Genomic DNA, 17,754 nt, shown 5'->3' with positions numbered 1-17,754 from the left:
TCTGCTTCTTCTCTGTCTCACTTCACCCCAAGCTCCTTTTCCCTCCCCCTTGGAGCTATTTAATTACTCAAGAGAACGAGCCACAGCTGCACCTTGTCCACATCAGCCAGCCCACCGCCCCTGAAGCCAGCCCACAGCTGTATATCATTAATAATTAACCCACCTTCATTCCTTTATAATTCCTTTACAATTCCTCTACAGCAGCCCTGCCCAGGGCTGGCTGTGCCCCACCAAGTGCCCTGGCTGCCTGTCCCCCGCAGGGACTGTGTGGCCTGCTGTGACCACAGCTACTCTAGACCTGTGGGAGCCATACCCATCTGTCTCAGCTGCTGTTGCCACAGTGCCATGGAGAACCACAGAGGCTCCAACTTCTTCCCCACAATCTAAATCAATGTCCTCCCATGTCAGCCTGTGCTGGCGCCCCTGCTGCGCTGGCCTGGTGGCTTGGGAGCGGCCTGGCCACACCAGCGCTTCTTCGTGGGCATCTGCTGCTTCTTGGCTGAAAGAAGAGGGACAAAGGCCAGCTATTAACAACATTTAATCTTTGACATTTACAAAAAGTCAACTTTGTCAACAATCTTATTTTGTAGAACTGAAAAAAACATTTATATCCCTCATGCAAGTCATCATAAGAGTTTTAACATTCATGATACACAAAGACCAGCTGTCTGAGAGGGTTTTTTCCATCTTCTTTTTTATTAATAGAGTGATCACTGTACCAGTACAATCCTTCATCCCTCTAACTCCAGTGGGTAGCTGGCTCTGCAGCTGCCACTTCCTGGTTGTATTTAGCAGATGCTATCAAAACAAAACTCCTACCTTCCCATTAACTTAGATTTTTAGTTACAGAAGGAATTGACCCATAGTAGTTTAGCTGGCCTAAGGACTTGATTAAATGTGCTATTTGAAAATCCATTTTAACGTGCTTTGTTTTCTAGGGAGTGTACCTATCTGTACCTGTATGTACGCCTGTATACTTATGGGAGTGATAAAATGCCATTGGATCCTGTAGTGAGGGACATCTTCCCAAGACACGTTGACATACATGATGGAGACAGCATCACACTGCTAGTCGCTGCTGTGCATGAAGCCCGTAGGAGCATCTGCTGCAGCTCAAACTAGATGAGTCCTACTCAAGAAGCATAGGGTGGAGGGATCCTTGTGTTCAGAATTTATTCTGGTTTTCCTAATGTTCCAGACTGGGAGAACATTGAATGGATGGTCCAGTTCTTTCCTCTCCCACTCACAGAAGTTACTCTTTCTGGAATTGCCTTCTGCCTGATTTCACTTGCTGCTGCTGCTGTCTGCTGCTTCTGTATTCCTTGCTTATACTGGGACAAGTTACACTGGCTGTTGAAGGAAGGTGGCAGGCGGAAAGGTTATTCAACATTTCAGAGGAAAGGCAGAGACATTTTGGAGAAGTCAAAATATAATTCTGATTATTGCTTTATAAATAAAAAGAAAATATACATTCTCCCATCACTGTCCTAAAAAAGATAAGATGGCAGATCCGTTCAGTAGCTGTTTTGATTTAATTCTCTATTGCCAAATTACCATTTGTTGTGCTTTAATCAGTGTAAAAAGTAAGGAGCACAGTTACTGACTTCATCCAGGGAAACGGATTGAAATATAAAATCACCAGTGTACAGACTAATCTTTGTGTGCCTCAGAAACTAAAGGAAGGTCTTATTGGCATCCTAGCATGATTCCGTGTGTCATATACAGTAAAAGTGAGTAGAATTTGATCTGAAAAGAGTCATTACTGAATAAACACTAATTTCATATTTAAATAATGTTCCTAAGTGTAGGTGCTAAAAATCATTGACATTCTGAAAACATACAAAGAAAGGAAGGAATAGAAAATATATAGCAAGTAGGAAAGAAGAGAACAATAAATTCAGAAGAAAAAAAAAGCTGGAAATAATATTTCAAGCTGAAACAATGTGACTGCTTTCTTATCCTCTTATACTATGTGGTTACATCACATGGTATAAATAAGGTTAGCTGATATATTACAATGACATGAAAATGTGTAGACATGAATCAAGCATAAACTGATATAACTTCTGTAGAACTACAGCATTGAGTTCTAACTGTGGATTTAATTAATTTTTCCCTAAGTTTATCTACCAAGACTAGCCATAAATATCTTTAAATTCAACTACTTAAAACTTTTAAACAGCTATTTTAAAATCTATTGTTCCAATATTCTGTATTCTGCACCATTTGTACTCTATAAAATGACATACTGTAGGTTTTTAGGAGATAATATCTGCAAAATGCAATACTCAGTGTCCAGGAAGAAACTACTAAAGTATGTCACTAGCGAAAACAAAGAACAATGGGTTACTGGGAACTAGGCTTCAGGGAAATACCTTAATGACAGAAGCAGAGACATTACCCACTGGTATTATGTAATAAACTTCTTAGCAGATGATGGCTTGGGGAGAAAAGGTCTCAGAATTGTAACACTGTGATAAAAATAATTTGATGAATCCTCAAAATAAAAGAACTGCTTTCACTTCTAAAGACTAACTAGAAGGGAAGTATCTTGAAGCAAGGAATATACAATAAGACTTCCTCCACACCCATTTATAAAAATAATAACTTTATTTCTCACCCTGGAAAGGCTATGAAAAAAGCCTACTGGATTAGAAATCTTAGTGGAGAAAAGGAAATAATCACTAGCTAGACCTGGGGAGAGCATTTACAGCTTAAAACTCAGGGCAGAGGTTTTGTACATTTACTGCACCCTGAGGGTGAAGGTGCGTTATTAAGTTAGAGTAATCCACATGGGGAAAAAAAAGTATGGGCGAATATATATATATATACACACACACACACTTTGCATTTGTGCTGCGAAATGTAATATGCATGTGATTTAAACTTGGAAGAAAAAGTACTGGTCTGGCTAGAAAGGAAGGAGAAAAGGAGAGAGGGAAGGGAGATGGAGAAAAGGAGAGAGGGAAGGGAGATGGAGAAAAGGAGAGAGGGAAGGGAGATAAAGCGTGTGTCTGTGTGTCTGTGTGTCTGTCTGTGTGTGCCCACACGCATATGTGCATATTTATTTGAAAGCTGTCCAGCTCTCCAAAGCAAGTGGGTCAGCTGTAATGCAGTGCAGTAAGCTTTTGCTTTTTGGAAAAGGAAAAAGGGCGCTGCCTTTCCATTTTCTTTATCTTTCCACTATCATTTACTTATGTAATGGAGGCTTACTCTAATCAGAAGCATGTTGTATGGTTCAGGAGAGTCACCACTGCAAGAACAAAGGCATAGATAAGTTCAGGCCTGGCTGAAAATTACATAAAATGACAAGCCAGAGTAAAAACTGACTAGGGAAATCAGAGATAGGCTGTACTGGGTAAACACAGTGAGAAGGAAACAATCTAGACAAGAACAACTACCCACAAACCCGTTCCAGGGAATAAGGCAATCGGGGAACCAGCAGCAAAGCACCTTGCAAAGATATTGCAAAGTATAAGTCAAAAAGCTAAGGAAAAATATTTTTCCAATCACACCCAGAAAACAGAAAAAAATGTTTATTCTCTTAGAAAAGAGTCAAAGTTGGCACTGAAATAGTCTCAACAGTTAGTTATTTAGTAAACGGTATGTATTTTATTATAGATTAATGACAGTTAGTACTGATATGTCTAAGTAGTTTGTCTTACATTTATTGCTCATTATGTATTCTGTATAATTCCAAAGCACAGATTGCCAATATTTCAGGTAATGAAAATGGTATTCTGGTTTTGTTCACTGTCCATGATTTCCTATGTGTAACAGATGTAAGAATATTATAATATATCTATACATTTCTGCCCAGTGCAAGAAATACATGCAGCCATAAAACTATCCGTTTACACAAAACACTACTAATCACAGCCAAGTCAGACTAACTAAACTAAACTAATTTAGCTTTTACAGCTATACACGTCAGCAGGCTTGAAAGCCAAACTTGTTTGTTTTATTTTATCTTGGGGCACATAAAATCATTATATTTGGCAGCATGGAATAAGGGACATTAAATCAGCTTTTATGCTGTTGTTAAGAAACCCGTAGAGGATGGGATTCAAGCAGCAGGACATCATACCCAGTAAATGGCATATGCAATATACTAATTTAAAATGTCTATTAGAAATAAGAGTGGCATTAAAATCTGTCACAATGTGGAAAAGGTGAAGAGGCATCCAACTGAAACCAAAAACTAGGATTAGCACTGTCAGTCTGCAAAAAACTCTCCTAGATCTCATCTTAATTCTGATGATGGATCGGGATACTGTAATCGCATCCTGGATCTTTGTATTTTCTTCTGGTTTCATCTCAAAACAGATAGGTATCCCAGGGATGAATTTACTAGAGGAAGAGAGCTGGCTTTTTTCTGTGCCAGATATTTCTGGGAAGTCTCTGGAATGAGTATCCTGATGATACCTTGAAATAGTGGGCATCACACTTGAAGTCTTTTTACTGTATCTTCTGTGGTGCTTTCTGCCAAAGGCACAGCTCCATCTGGGATGTCTGGAGGGCTGCACCTGTGTGCCGGTACTCCTGGTGGGCTGAAGAGTTAGGTTTATCATCTCCTTTTCTTCAAACTTGTTTTCCTTGTTTGACAGTCTGGAACCTATGGTCCTGCAGACGCTGGTGTGACTAGAGGTTAAACACACCAGTGGCAATATATACTGCATGAACAGTAAGGCTATCGTAAAGGCGATTCTGTAGGAATCAGAAGGCCAGGACTCAATGCACAAGAGCCTGTTCTCCAGTGCCTCTACATTCAAAGTTTTGCTGAGGTCCACAATTTTGTGGAAAACTGGCAGAGGGGAGCAAATTGCAAAGCCAAAGGTCCAGATGGTCACTACTAAGAAATAGCCTTGTTTTGCTGTTAGATTGCTAGAAAGGGGATATTTTATCATACGGTACCTGACTGCAGCAATAGATATTAACATCAAAGTTGAAACTAGAACTGATGTGCACTGGAGGAAGGGCATTACATGGCACAGGATAGTGCCAAACATCCACTGGTCAAGCAGGATGGATGTCAGTGTGAAAGGTGAACAAAACAGCACCACCAAGATGTCAGAAAAGGCCAAGTTACCAATGAGAATGTTTATTATTGTCTTCTGCTTGCGCTTTAGCAGAGCTGTTAGTATAAGCAGATTTCCCATAAAGCCAGCCAGACTTATAAGTGTGTACAGCCCAATAAGAAAATACTGTATGTCGTCAACGCTACTCTTATAGTCTTCCCAGGCAGAAAAATTCTTTGTAGCAGCAGAGGTATTCTTGGTAAGTGTCCTGTTGTTACGGTCTTTGAATCCTAAATCCATTTTACAGTCCTGCTTAGAATGAGAAAGGCATTAATTAGAATCTGAAGGAAGGATGACACTGCTGTTGATCAGAATGTAAAGGAACATAAATTTACTTTGTATCACCTTAATGCAAATAAATTAATAATGACGTTATTCTACAGTGAGGCAGATCCTGCACAACTTCAGGTCAACATGAATTATATTCCTAGGTTTTATCATGTGGTGTTCAGCACACCTAGGCCTCCTACCCGGCTGCTCACAGGGGACAACAGCAATTTAAGGTTCTGCATTATGACACTGGCTTTTAACTACGCTTTGCTATAAAACATATTGTCAGCATCTCCGTGAGGGAGCAGTTAGCTACAAAAGCAATCCATTTAGAGTCAGTGAGATTACTCATGTGAATAACAGCTCATTGATATGAGTAAGGAAATTACAGTCACCATCTGGGCATGTGCCTGATCATTACATGACAGCAAATTATAATGAGAGCACCTGAAAATATATGATGTTTTGACATATGCTAACAACTGCAGTAGTATTTCTTACCTTGCTAGTAGAAAACTAACACAAAATAGATGAGAGCTTTCAAAAAGAATCAGTTTATAAGGAGAACCACTGTCAGTTATCCAAGATGGAATTCCTAATGTGGTGCGTATACAAACCATCTTCTATAAAGTGTTGAATATCATATATTAACTGTTGCTCAAGCAGAAGGGAAAACTGCCTAAAAAACATCCGGAGTCACTGGATGTAATACAGAGAGGACAGTGTTAACTGGAAGCAAACCCCACACAGCCATTTGAAAATTTGGGGAACAGCTAATTATTCAGCACAGAAACATCTAACATTAAAACTTACTCAGCATAAAGTTATTCTGTCTACAGAATCTTCATGTACTAGTCTTCATCACAGAAGAAACAGAAGGACAAGGGAATTCAGTTTAAAGCCCGCTTTACCTTAAACACCTGCATGTACTAAATTTTCAAAGTCATAATTCCCCACAGTATCAATCTCCTGTACAAAACTGCTTAATGTTTAGAACTCTTAGGCGAGAGAAAACAAAAAGATCTAAACAAATCCAAAACATACATAAACTGAGCGGAAGGGTAAACCTGTCAACTGAAAAAGGCAGGGCTCTTCAAGGATGCAGCGATCCACAGCGAGCTGCGTTGTGCTGGCTTCTTCAAAGTGCAGTAATATTATTTGGTTTCCTGAACACGTGTAAATGTGCTCCTTCCTTCACATCACGTGTGTGTTCCTACTGTTGAGTGCCAAAGGGAAACCCAAACCATAAAACACCCTCAGAAGATTCACTGACTGTGTTTTGATGGAAAGGTCCCTCATGTATGATTAGAAGTACTTATTTTTACAAAATGTGAAGATATTGCAAGTTTTTATGTCTTGCAAATAATGCGCTGGGGAGAGGTGACAAGAACTAAGTCTTATCGACTTCTCACAATGTTAAGTTAAAGTGTTTTTTAATAGCTAAAATAGAAGTAAGAATAAAATATGTGAATTTAGATAATCTAAATATTATAATTGTGTGTGCACAAGCAGGATAGCATTAATGCAAATTACTTCTGTTTAATTTTTCCCAGTCTCTAGCGGAATGGTGGAAAACCGTATAACAGACAACAACATTACCTGAGACTACCCTTGCCTCTAGACCAGCTCGAAAGGAGCGGACTAGAGATTCCAATCTCTCTATTTCTATATTGATATTATCAGAGGGGTTTTATTTTGGTGGGCTTCTTTTTATACAACATTTAGCTAAAGAAGTAAATAATTTTTTAACTTATTTTTTCTGAGTTAATTTCTCTGAGTTACTAGTAATCATCTGAAAATTGTATGATCTGCAGACCACAGCGACTTCCAAATCAGCTGAAATTTCTTTCTGTTCTCTAAATGTGACCGAACATAACTTCTGTCTGAGAAAACTACAGCAGGGCTCTGCCCTGGATAAAATACATTCCCCTACCTCGGGATTATGGAATTATGTCCCCATGATGTCATACCTGTATAATTTTTTTCCATTCCCCTATCTCAGGATTATGGAATTATGTCATACCTGTATCATTTTTCCCCTTTGTTCAACATGGAAGAATGATGAGTTTTGCTACGACTGATGCTTTTGCAGATTTCAGTGTGCACGCATCTGTGATCTGCAGGCTCTCTTTTGATTCATGAAAGCTGTTTCAACTGTACATTGCATTTAAATATGAAATATTATCTGCCTAATATTCTCAGGGTGAACATTCTGTTACCTTTGCAGTACTACATTTATCCTAGCTGAGTAGTAGGTAGGAGAAACCTTTGTATGTAACTGAGGAGTTAATAATGAAAAAGCCATTAGTGTAATTCTGGACAATTTCCTTTTTGTTTGGACACCTTCTTTTTCCTGTTTATATCTTGCAGAGATTAAGAGACCATTACTAGCTGAGCATTGCATTGCCTGATAGCAGGTTTGATACCAATCAGGAGTTATTTGAGAAAGGGAAGTGAAACTTTACTCAAGAGCTAAATCTGTACAGATCTTGCTTACTTACCAACCAGTCATTGACTGAGAAAAGGAAGACTAATAAGAGAGAAGGAAATCCAGTGCCATCCTGAGATTCAAAAAAACCTCAAAAACTCTTACAATGCTCTCAAAGCAGCGATGACTCCGAAGGAATGAACTTTTCATTACGTGTGCCTACATAAGTAAACCTGTGCTAAGAGGGATCGTTCTGTGTGGTCTCTTGTTTTACCTGATACTAGATTGAAGGCCTGACCTGTAAAAGGAGACAAACTGCAGATGTTCTTTCTCTCTCAGATACCCGGAGATTAGGATTGCTCTTAGTGCATCTGTTTTCAGTAACAGTTATATTCGCACACATGGTGATATCTGTCATAATGAGTAGTAACAATGCACACCAATGCTTAAGTTATATTAGCAGCTACATTAAGTGTGAAAGTTGTGTCGATCCATGTACCAAAACTGCAGTTTCCTCCCAAGACTTTTTGATGGTATTTGCTGTCATTGAAAAGGCTGATCTTAGGCCACAGGTTCATCAGTGCATGGGAAAAAGCAGGCACCTCTACTGGTAGAAAGGACTCTCCGTCAAGTTAGTCCACTCCATTTCAATTACGTGCTATGGTCTGAAGAGAAATCTGTACATTTTCATTTAATTTTGCTTAGTTTTACTCAATGGATTCTATGAAGAGAATTGAAAAGAATCTGACGGTGTCGCTGTTATTTTCTACTACCACTTTCAGTTTCGGGTGACTAAAAGTGAAAAGGAAGAGACTTTTACATCAGATGACCTACAATCATTTTTTCTTCTAGAAATTTATATTCCACACAGGCAATGCTAAGATTACGGCCAAGGAACTAAGTTTTATGTGTTGTTATACTGGAACATGTTTATTAAATTAATGTTTACCAAGTTCTTCTTAGAAGTTTAGTTGAAATGTTGTTGCAAGGTTCTGTGGATTTCTACACCTCCGTGTAAAGCTCTTGCAGTATGACTTTAGCAGAGTTGTTTATTGTGTTTTTAATAGAATGCTTCAAAAACAAAAAAAAAGTGAATATGCTGGTTTTGCTGAAGTAGACTTATTTTGTTGAGACACGTCATTATTGAAGGAGCCTAGCAGAAGCACCTCTGAAATCCAGCACGGGCTGCCCAGCCCCATCCCCCCTGTGCTATGGCTGCCTTCTGCTTTGGGTGAGAGCTGAGAAGGTGCCATCTCCTCTGCCACATGTCCCGATTTCCATGAGGAAGGAGCAATGGAAGAAGGCACAACAGGCTCTGGTCAGGCCCAGGCTGGACCCTCAGACTTTTCAGTGCACTGCAGCTACTTCTGCACCATCTCCCTGTAGTCACAGTTTCAGTGACAGACGGAGAGGGAGGGAGACAGACTATAATCTGCTGCTTTCAACAGGTGAACTTCAGTCAGCACAGCAGTTCCTCTGCAAAATGCCCAAAGAAAATTTTATTTTCATTTTGGATGTGTGAAATGAAAGTAGACTTTTCCTGCAAAATTTAAAAGAATTGCCAAGTGGATCTCTTGCTCTCAGAGCTTCCTCTCCTGCTCAAAAGGATCCAGTTGCCCTCTTAGCTTGAGGGCCACTGGCAGTAAAGATGCAAAGAAAAGCGTTCCTCCCAGATCACTGATCTTCAGTCCCCAAACTCCTATTAGCATACCACTGATCTCACAGGGCTGTGTGCACTTACTGGCATTTATCTTCCTGCTTTAACAGCTGCTTCTGTTTTTGAAGATTCTCTCTCCCTTTTGTCAGTTGGTGAATCCCAGCATGGCATGCGGCTGTAGCTTTCAGGAAAATGCAGATTCCTAAAAAGCCCATTGTCAGAAATAAAATTAAACAATATATCCTCTTTATAGAACATTCTCCTCATATTTGAGGTATATTTCTAAACTGAATGCACCACAGTGCCAGGGTGCCCTTGCGCCTGCTTTCAAGATCAAATGTAATCAATTTGAAGGTACCTGATGGCGATTTTCTAGCTGTCAGCTCCACAAGTTGGATCCCTTTCATCTCCTGTATCAATCAGCCAAGCACATGAGGTGCCCTTTCTGTATGCCTGGTCTGCGTACGCTCCCCGAGACTGTGCTCAGCTACAGCCCTGGGAGCTCACACCCCACGAGCTTTAAGAGGGTTTGTTTAGGTCTCCTGTAGTTTCAGTGGGATGCTCGAGGCGGGGCCTAGGCGGCATGGGGCTGGGGGGACTGCTGTTTCAGGGCAGGACCCAAGGTGGGTCTGAATATTTACTGTAAGAATCAAATGAATGCAGTTAACATTAAATACAAAGAGGATTTGTGGTTACCTTTCACAGCAAAATGTATTTTATGACAGCTGATGTACATGATCTTGATTTCAAGTAACACTTCTTTAAGTCACACTCATTTATGTTATACCTCGGCGTGACTCTGATTACTGTGATTCTTATTTTCACCAAAATCACACTTCAGAGCTTTCAGTTGCCATTGATCTAAGGCCTGAGCATGTCAGGGAGAACTTAAACCATTATTCAGGTTTAGCTGAGTTAAAGTTACCACATAACCTAGAATATGCTAGTTTAGTATGTTTAAAATCTTATAGTTAATCTCATAATTTCACTTAAAGCTATCACTTAAAACTCATAAACCGTAATTTAGGAGAGCAAATAGGCTAGATAGTTCTCTTTCTCTGTAGATTTAAAGTGAAATTTTCAAGAACACAAGAGTTAGGCAGGCAATCATCATCCTCTGACGCCAATTGTTCTTTCAGAAAATGTTCCTTCTGTTAGATGTGATACTTACATTAAGGTTTATTCATGGATAAGAGCTTATGTTCTGCAATATTAATACCTATTAACGCTGGCTGGTCCCTGAATAGTCTAGACAGTTCAATCTGTGTAAAAGGACAATAAATCTTTACAGCTGTGAATGATTTACAGTCTTAGGAGACATTTTTCTACCTTAAAAAGAAATAAAGACAAACACATACAGGGAGAAAGCAAAGTATTAAAATTCCCTAAAAAATACTGCCTTTCTGCCTCCATAATACCAGAGTGGTATCAGGATGGTACAGAAAAAGTCAGAGGAAGTCTTTAAACTTCTACACTGTTATAATTAGTTAACATGGTGGGCTGTAACTGCCTGACCCCCTAAGCACAAGGAAAGCACTGAGCAACATTGCTACTACCCGAGTGAGGATGCCCTCACATCATCAACGGCTGAGATAACGTTGAGCCAAAACCTGAAAGCCCTGAAGGGTCGCACATTCACAAGCGTGAGCTGCAGATGCAGTGCTGCCGCTGCTGCTGCAGGTGTTCTGGCTCGCTGTATGCGAGGGCAAAAACTCCTCCGAGAACCTGAGAGCATTCCAAAGGTTGAGGTTACTTCAGGAGTCCAAAAAAAGGGATTTTTGTGCACGTTAACGGTATGCCGCTCTACGTGCTTAACTACAAGAGGAATTGCAACATTATACTGCAAAAGCAAGAGCCAAGTATTTCTCCAGCTCCAAGGAAATGCGGTCCGATGCAATGAGACAGAAGAGACAACTTGAGGTGCACGGCTGCCTGCTGTGCCAGGGAGCGCAGCTGCGGTGCCTTGCGACGGCAAAATCCCAGCCCAGCCCAACCCAACCAGGCGTGATCGGTATTTTCGCCCCCCGGCACCTCGCCCGGGAGCCGCTCTGGGCTGCGCGCCCCGCACCACCCCGCACCGCGCCGCGCCGCCGGGAGCCCCGCTGCTGGGCCCAGGGGCAGCGGGGCCGGGCCCGCGGGACCCAAACCCCCCGGGCTGAAGCGAAACGCCGCCACCTCCGCGCCCGCACTGGCGGGGCGCTGCCCCGCGCAAACTTGCGCGTCCGCCCCGCGGGGAGCGGTGTGGAGCCCGTCCGGCCGAGGGGCTGCCTGCGCGGCGGCTGCGCGCCCCGCGGAGCGTTACCTGCGCGCATCTCCCGGCGGCGGCGGCGCCTCGGTCTTCCGCGGCAGCGGGCGGAGAGGGCCGCGGTGCGCAGCGAGCGCGCAGCGCCAGGCGGGGCGGGCACCCCCGGGCGCACTCATGGCTCCGGGCCGGGCCGCGCTGCGGGGGGCGCGGCGGCTGCCCGGGAGCGGGGCGGGGCGCGCATCGCCGCGGTTTGGCGGCGCACCTTACGCGGGCGCGGTGGGGCGGCCACTATCGCTGCGGGTCTGGGGCTGGCGGGGCTGTGCTCCCGAAGGCTGTGTCGGGCGGTACCTGGCGCCCCTATTTGAGCGCTGCACCGGGCGGCAGTTAGAGTTTCCATGGAAATAACGAGCCCGTACACAGCCCCCGCGCCCGCGGTATTTAAGGGACGCTCCCAGCTTCCCACCGGGAATCCGGGCGCAGCGTTTTGCGGTGGCAGCGCGCTGCGTGCCCCGGGCCCTGCGCGCACAGTCAGGCAGGCGCGGAGCCCTGAGCCCGGCGCTGGCCAGCGGGGCAGGGTTGGGGGGCGCCTGGCCACGCTGCCCAAACACCCTTGAATCTCTGCCATGGTTTCAGAACAGGTGGGAGGTGGTGGATTTCCCCCAGCAGTTTCCTTTTCTGAGTTGAGTAACCCAGTTCCTACCAGGGCAAATATCGGAAGGGTGGTTTTAATTTCATCTGGGCCATCAGTGGGAAGGCAGGGTGGTTTTTTAAGTGAGCAATACTTCAATACGTAAAAATTGTTGGGTAAGTCAGCACAAAGCGTGAAAAGACAAATTCTGCTGTTCTTGCCAGCTGCTGCCTTGTAGCACAAGAAGAGTCATTGATCATAGTCCAATTATAGGGCTGCTGGAGAATGGAGTGACATGCAGGTCTCAGGGAGCACAAGTGACAGAATCTGACACAAAAACATAATGATTTTACCATTTGCCGAGGCACTCCTTTGACAGTTGATATTACCAGCCCTGCAGAAAAGCTGTCAGTGTAATTAGCCCATGAAAGACACTTCCACACAAAGACAAAACAGCTGGATCAATCATATTGTAAAATAACTTTTTAAAAGTCCAGTTAGGTTCCTTATTTAGCTTAGGTTAAAACCCACTCATTTTAGGGTAAATGATCGAAGAACAATTAGCCTTAATCCTCAGCGTTTGAGGCCAGGATGGTGAGGAAGATCACATCCCATCTTCTTTCGCCAGCTTCTGCATTATTCACCACCCACTGCTGGTGAATCATGGCGTGTGCAAGCAGAGCACTGGGAGCTGCGAGGTGGAAGTGACGTGCCAATCCATCTCGTCGTTTTAAGACAGCTTTCCCGTTAGTCATAGCAGAGAACAGAATTCGTCCTTTTCAGGCCTGAGCAACTGTTCTTAGCATTTTTGACCATCTTCCCACCTAACATTGATGGCTTTGAAGCTTTTCACGCAAATATTTGACCTGAAGATAGAAACCCACTTTGGTTCTAACCTGCCATGGGGGAAGATCATCTCCCAGGGCACCAGTTTACCTGGAATGCCCCTTGTTCCAGGAGAGCTTCCAACATTGTTGGCCCCACTGCGTGAAGTGGAAGCTCACTCCTGGGAAGAGCAAAGTTTTAGAGACACTGTATCTTTCTGTGAAAACTTCTGGCTACAGCAGACCAACTTGTCTTTAAAAAAAATATCTAAATTTGCTGGCAGAGCCCACAGATGGGAAATTATGGTTTCTTGCATTGCACTGCTATGATTTATGTGGGATGCCATTATACCTTCTTAAAGGTACGATCAGCCTACCTCCATGTTGACTTTGTTTCTAAGGCAGGCAGGCACATTCTAGATTCCCAAACAGCCTCCAGAAATTACATGCTGCTTAGCACCAGCAGTCAGTAAGACAGGTGTTCCTTCCTCAAAGTAATTTTCTCTAAGAATAAAATAGCATACTTGTTTTGTTCGTTGTCTTATTCCAGGAGTGCTCATCAACCAGTAATGTACTTGCAGGTGTGGGTTTGTTTGTTTGTTTGTTTGTTTGTTTTCCCCCTGGACCTGTAAATAACATCAGATTTTTCTCAGCTGTATTTGGACAATTCACCGCTGACATTCGGGCGCATCAGAGGTGATTACTATTCAGACCATTATCATATTTTCCTTCTCACTGTGTGTGTACCTCTGTCTTGCCAGTAATACTACTGAATAATAGAACAGATGATCTAGAGATAGGAAAGGTACTGACATTAGAGCTATCGAATGTCAGGACTGACAACAGATAATAGTACAAGTTCGCTAGAAACCAGCCTCCATAGGGTTGTTGAAGCCATAAGAGGAGTCCTCGAGGAATTAAGAGATAGTAATGATGGAAGATACCCGTTCTGGAGGAGCTGGGGAAGAAAAATGGGGCATCGGAGAGAGAAGACTGGGATTCCTGAGTCAGAAAGGCACAACAGAAAATACAGGAGAAAACTCTGTGCTTATATGAATACAAATTAATTTTGGCATGTTTCTTACCACATTCTGGAAAGTATAGTTTTTGGGAGTATCATCGCAATATCTTGGAAGATTTAGCCTCTAAAGGCTAACTGTGAAAGACCCATGAAGACTCAAAGCTCCAATGGAAGTCAGTAAGAACTGACAAATGCCACAAAAAATAAAGGTCTAAGCCACCTAATGTACAAATTCCACAGAATGCAGTCAATCATCCTGAGTCAAAACGTGCCATGAGTCAAAGTCTAATGTTGTGGTAAAGTCTGCTACAGAGGGAGCACCTATCCATGGACAAAACAGTTTAAAAAGGTAGGACATAGCTACTACAGAGTTTGAGGCATTTTGTGATATAGACATAAAGCATTTCTGTTGGTCAAAATTTTTCACACCCATCAATGAAACTGTTCATCCCCCCCCCCAAATTTTATTAAAATACTATCACAAAGTACTATTAAAAATACCAGTAACATCTAGTAATGTACTGATGTTCATTACTAGAAAATGAAAACAATAAAAAGTAAAGTTAAAAAAACCTTCAGAGAGTCTTTCTATTCATTTCCATAGTGGTGACTTCAGTTTGTTTTACATACAGTAGAAACCACAAACAACTCTCATGATATTCCTTCACTTGGTGGATTTTAAGTTTTACAGAGGCATTGCATTGCCTGAACACATGACAATATATTGTAATGGAAGTGAGCGCCCCATTTTGATATCTTTTCCATTTTTGAGAGTTACAGTGAGAGAGAATTTTGATGGGTTGATCTCTTGGCATATTTTTTTCCATGTGTTTCTTAAAAATATCTTGTTCCCTTCTCAGCGCTTTTCCTTCAAAGGAATTCTGTATTCTTTTACTCAGTGTTCTATTTCTTTAGTTGAGATACTTGTGCTCTGTTTATTGTAATTATTCTCTTTTTGCAATGTCATGCCTTCACACAAATAAACATACACACACAAGCAAACAGTCTTCCAGTCCCGGGTGCCTTTGATGCACTGAAAATATTTACTCCATGCAAGAGGATAATCTTTAACACAGTAGCTATGTTGCTGCTCCAGTGTTCTCATGTCCTAACAGTGGTCATCAACAGAATAAGAGTTACCGAGGAATTATTTGACATCTCTGTAAGCTTTGTGCTCCAGCTGGAGACGCTCGACTTAGTGTTGAGACTGGAGATGCGCAGAACAGCTAGGAACTGCTGATGCCCGAGTTTCCTACAGAACATACCTGATGCTATGTGGCATTACTGCACATGTGTTTCATGTAGTTATAATAGAAAGAGTTTAAAAAGAGCCTGTCTCTGTACATTAGAGTGATTATTTATTAGTGTGTTTTAGTGCTCACATGTATGTGAAGTGCTTCAGAGAAGACTGATACAGCTCCAACAGATTCAGTCATCTTAGGCAGGCACACACACAACAGTGTAGCAGAGCAGGAAGCTTGCAGTAAGACTCGGGTTATAGCACGTGTGTATATATGCACATATGTATAGCATACATGTTTGAAAGACTCAGTGACTGAGGCGGCCCTTTCCGTTGCTCCACCTCACTGCTCAAAGCCTGACCTTGCATCCAGCTGCAGTGTGGATAACTCCCTATCTGCTGCCATCACTTTGAGTTCAGGTCACTGAGAGACACATAGTTCTATGTTTGATCTCTTGTAGGTAATTACTATATTTACATAGTATAAAAGAGGTATTGTGAGGCTTGTTTCACCTGCGTTTATATGACATTTGAAACTCTTGTATTTACTAACAATTGAAACCTGAAGTATTATGAATCCTTTAATTTACTGCTGAAATGAAGATCCTAATGAAAAAAATGGAGGAGAAAAAGATCATACCTATCTGAAACTTTGGAAGTTTCTGTGGCAGAAACAATGGCATTTCTGTGTTTGAATTTTGCTGGGTTAGCAGATGAATGCCTCTGTCATAGGTCAATCTATTAAAAATGGAGTAGGATGGTGAGAAACAAAGTTAAACGAACACACCCCCCTTCTTCCCAGGCTCAGCCTCACTCCTTCCTTCTGACTGTCTGCACTCCCATGATGCTGGGCAGCACAGGAGGACAGGAGTGGGAGTTGCAGTCAGTTCATCACATGTTGTCTCTGCTGCTCCTTCCTCCTCGTGCTGCTCCCCTGTTCCAGCGCAGGGTCCCTCTCATGGGATACAGTCCTTCATGAACTGTTCCAATGTGAGTCCTTCCCACAGGCTGCAGTTCTCCAAGAGCTGCTCCAGCATGGGTCCCTTCCGTGGGCTCAGCCCTTCAGGCACAGCCGGCTCCAGCGTGGTCCCCCACAGGGTCATAAGTCCTGCCAGCAACCCTGCCCCAGTGAGGGCTCCTTTCTCCACAGACCACAGCAAGGGTATCTGCCCCACGATGGTCCTCCATGGGCCACAGGGGCACAACTTGTGTCACCATGGTTCCCACCACAGGCTGCAGGGGAATCTGTGCTCTGGCAGCTGGAGCACCTCCTCCCCCTCCTTCTTCACTGACCTTGGTGTCTGAAGAGCTGGCTCTCTCACATTTTCCTCACTCTTCTCTCTCACAACTGGTACACGACATTTTTTACCCTTTCTTAAATATGTTATCACAGAGGCACCACCAGCATTACTGATAGGTTCTGCTTTGGCCAGTGGTGGGTCCATTTTGGACTCAGATGAAAATGACTCTGTCCCACATGGCAGCTCCTGGTGTCCTCTCACAGAAGCCACGCCTGCAGCCCACACGCTACCAACACCTTGTCATGTAAACTTAAGCCTCGTATTCTGAACTGGTCCAAAAAATGCATCTCTGCTCTGGATACCTGTTGGCAGACTACTACAATTCTGTGTCACAGAATTCTTATTTTAATTTTTAACATAGACATCTTGCCCATATGGGTAGGAGTGTTACAGGTGGGATCATCCTGGCATAAAAAAAAGACTTTTTCCTTGCCTAGCAATACATCTGTTGCCCTTAAAAATCTCTATATCAGACAATAATTCTCTTATTTTGTAATGTGGATGGATCCTTCCATGTTTGTAGCAATAAGAGGCCTCAGTTGTACGTGGCCTAGAGTGTCACTGCTTCAGAGAGAAATATGCTTTTTATGTGACCTTCAGCATAACCCCACCTTTGAGTATACCCACCTTTGCTCTGCTCAGAGACTGGTGCATGTTAAAGACCCGTGTATGACTGAAGTTTTCAAGAGGCATTACATACGGCCTGCGCTTACCGTCTGGCTGCTGCCGCAAAATGTCAGCGGTGCCTCAGCTGCTGGTTTATAGCAGCCTTCAGGTACGCCTGCACCTCCCTTTCTCATGCCAGGGACTGAAGTTACAATGCAGTTGAGCCTTGTTCCTGGAAACACAGCGTAAATATCAACCTCAGCGCTGGGTTCTGGAACCTTCCCATGAGGCTCATTTTGCAAAAAACATTACAATCATTTATTGTGTGCAACTAATTTTTTAGCTGTAATTAACAGGGTTGACTCACCTGAGTGTTATTCATGATGTAACAGTGTTGCCATATACAAGGAGTATGCCTGAAGGTAAGGATGTAAGAGCATGTAACTCCTTACATTT

The 17,754-nt window shown here is 42.8% G+C and overlaps 1 protein-coding gene across 5 annotated transcripts; it reads right to left on the bottom strand.

Moving 5' to 3' along the window:
• Positions 1-269: 269 nt before the first annotated feature.
• Positions 270-14,660, bottom strand: NPY5R (neuropeptide Y receptor Y5). 5 transcript variants are annotated; one of them, XR_013926164.1, is made up of 3 exons: positions 9,518-14,660; positions 3,195-5,330; positions 270-1,350 (listed from the first exon to the last, which is right to left on the bottom strand). XR_013926164.1 is itself a non-coding variant. In XM_080376177.1 (3 exons), the coding sequence occupies exons 2-3, from the start codon at positions 9,521-9,523 to the stop codon at positions 3,990-3,992; spliced, it is 1,347 nt and encodes a 448-aa protein (XP_080232303.1). In that variant the 5' UTR covers positions 9,524-9,635; positions 11,736-14,660; the 3' UTR covers positions 2,982-3,989. The 5 variants fall into 5 exon arrangements, 4 of the variants coding, with proteins under 4 accessions (XP_080232303.1, XP_080232306.1, XP_080232305.1 ...); XM_080376177.1 differs by lacking the exon at positions 270-1,350 and having other exon boundaries at positions 2,982-5,330; positions 9,518-9,635; positions 11,736-14,660; XM_080376179.1 differs by lacking the exon at positions 270-1,350 and having other exon boundaries at positions 2,983-5,327; positions 9,518-9,635; positions 10,990-14,660.
• Between the last annotated feature and the right edge of the window lie 3,094 nt (positions 14,661-17,754).

Source organism: Falco punctatus, assembly GCF_963210335.1.
Source record: "Falco punctatus genome assembly, chromosome: 1".
In the NCBI taxonomy this organism is placed as follows: domain Eukaryota; kingdom Metazoa; phylum Chordata; class Aves; order Falconiformes; family Falconidae; genus Falco; species Falco punctatus.
Note: the sequence above shows the minus strand (reverse complement) of the source record. Positions and strands in the feature narration are given on the sequence as shown.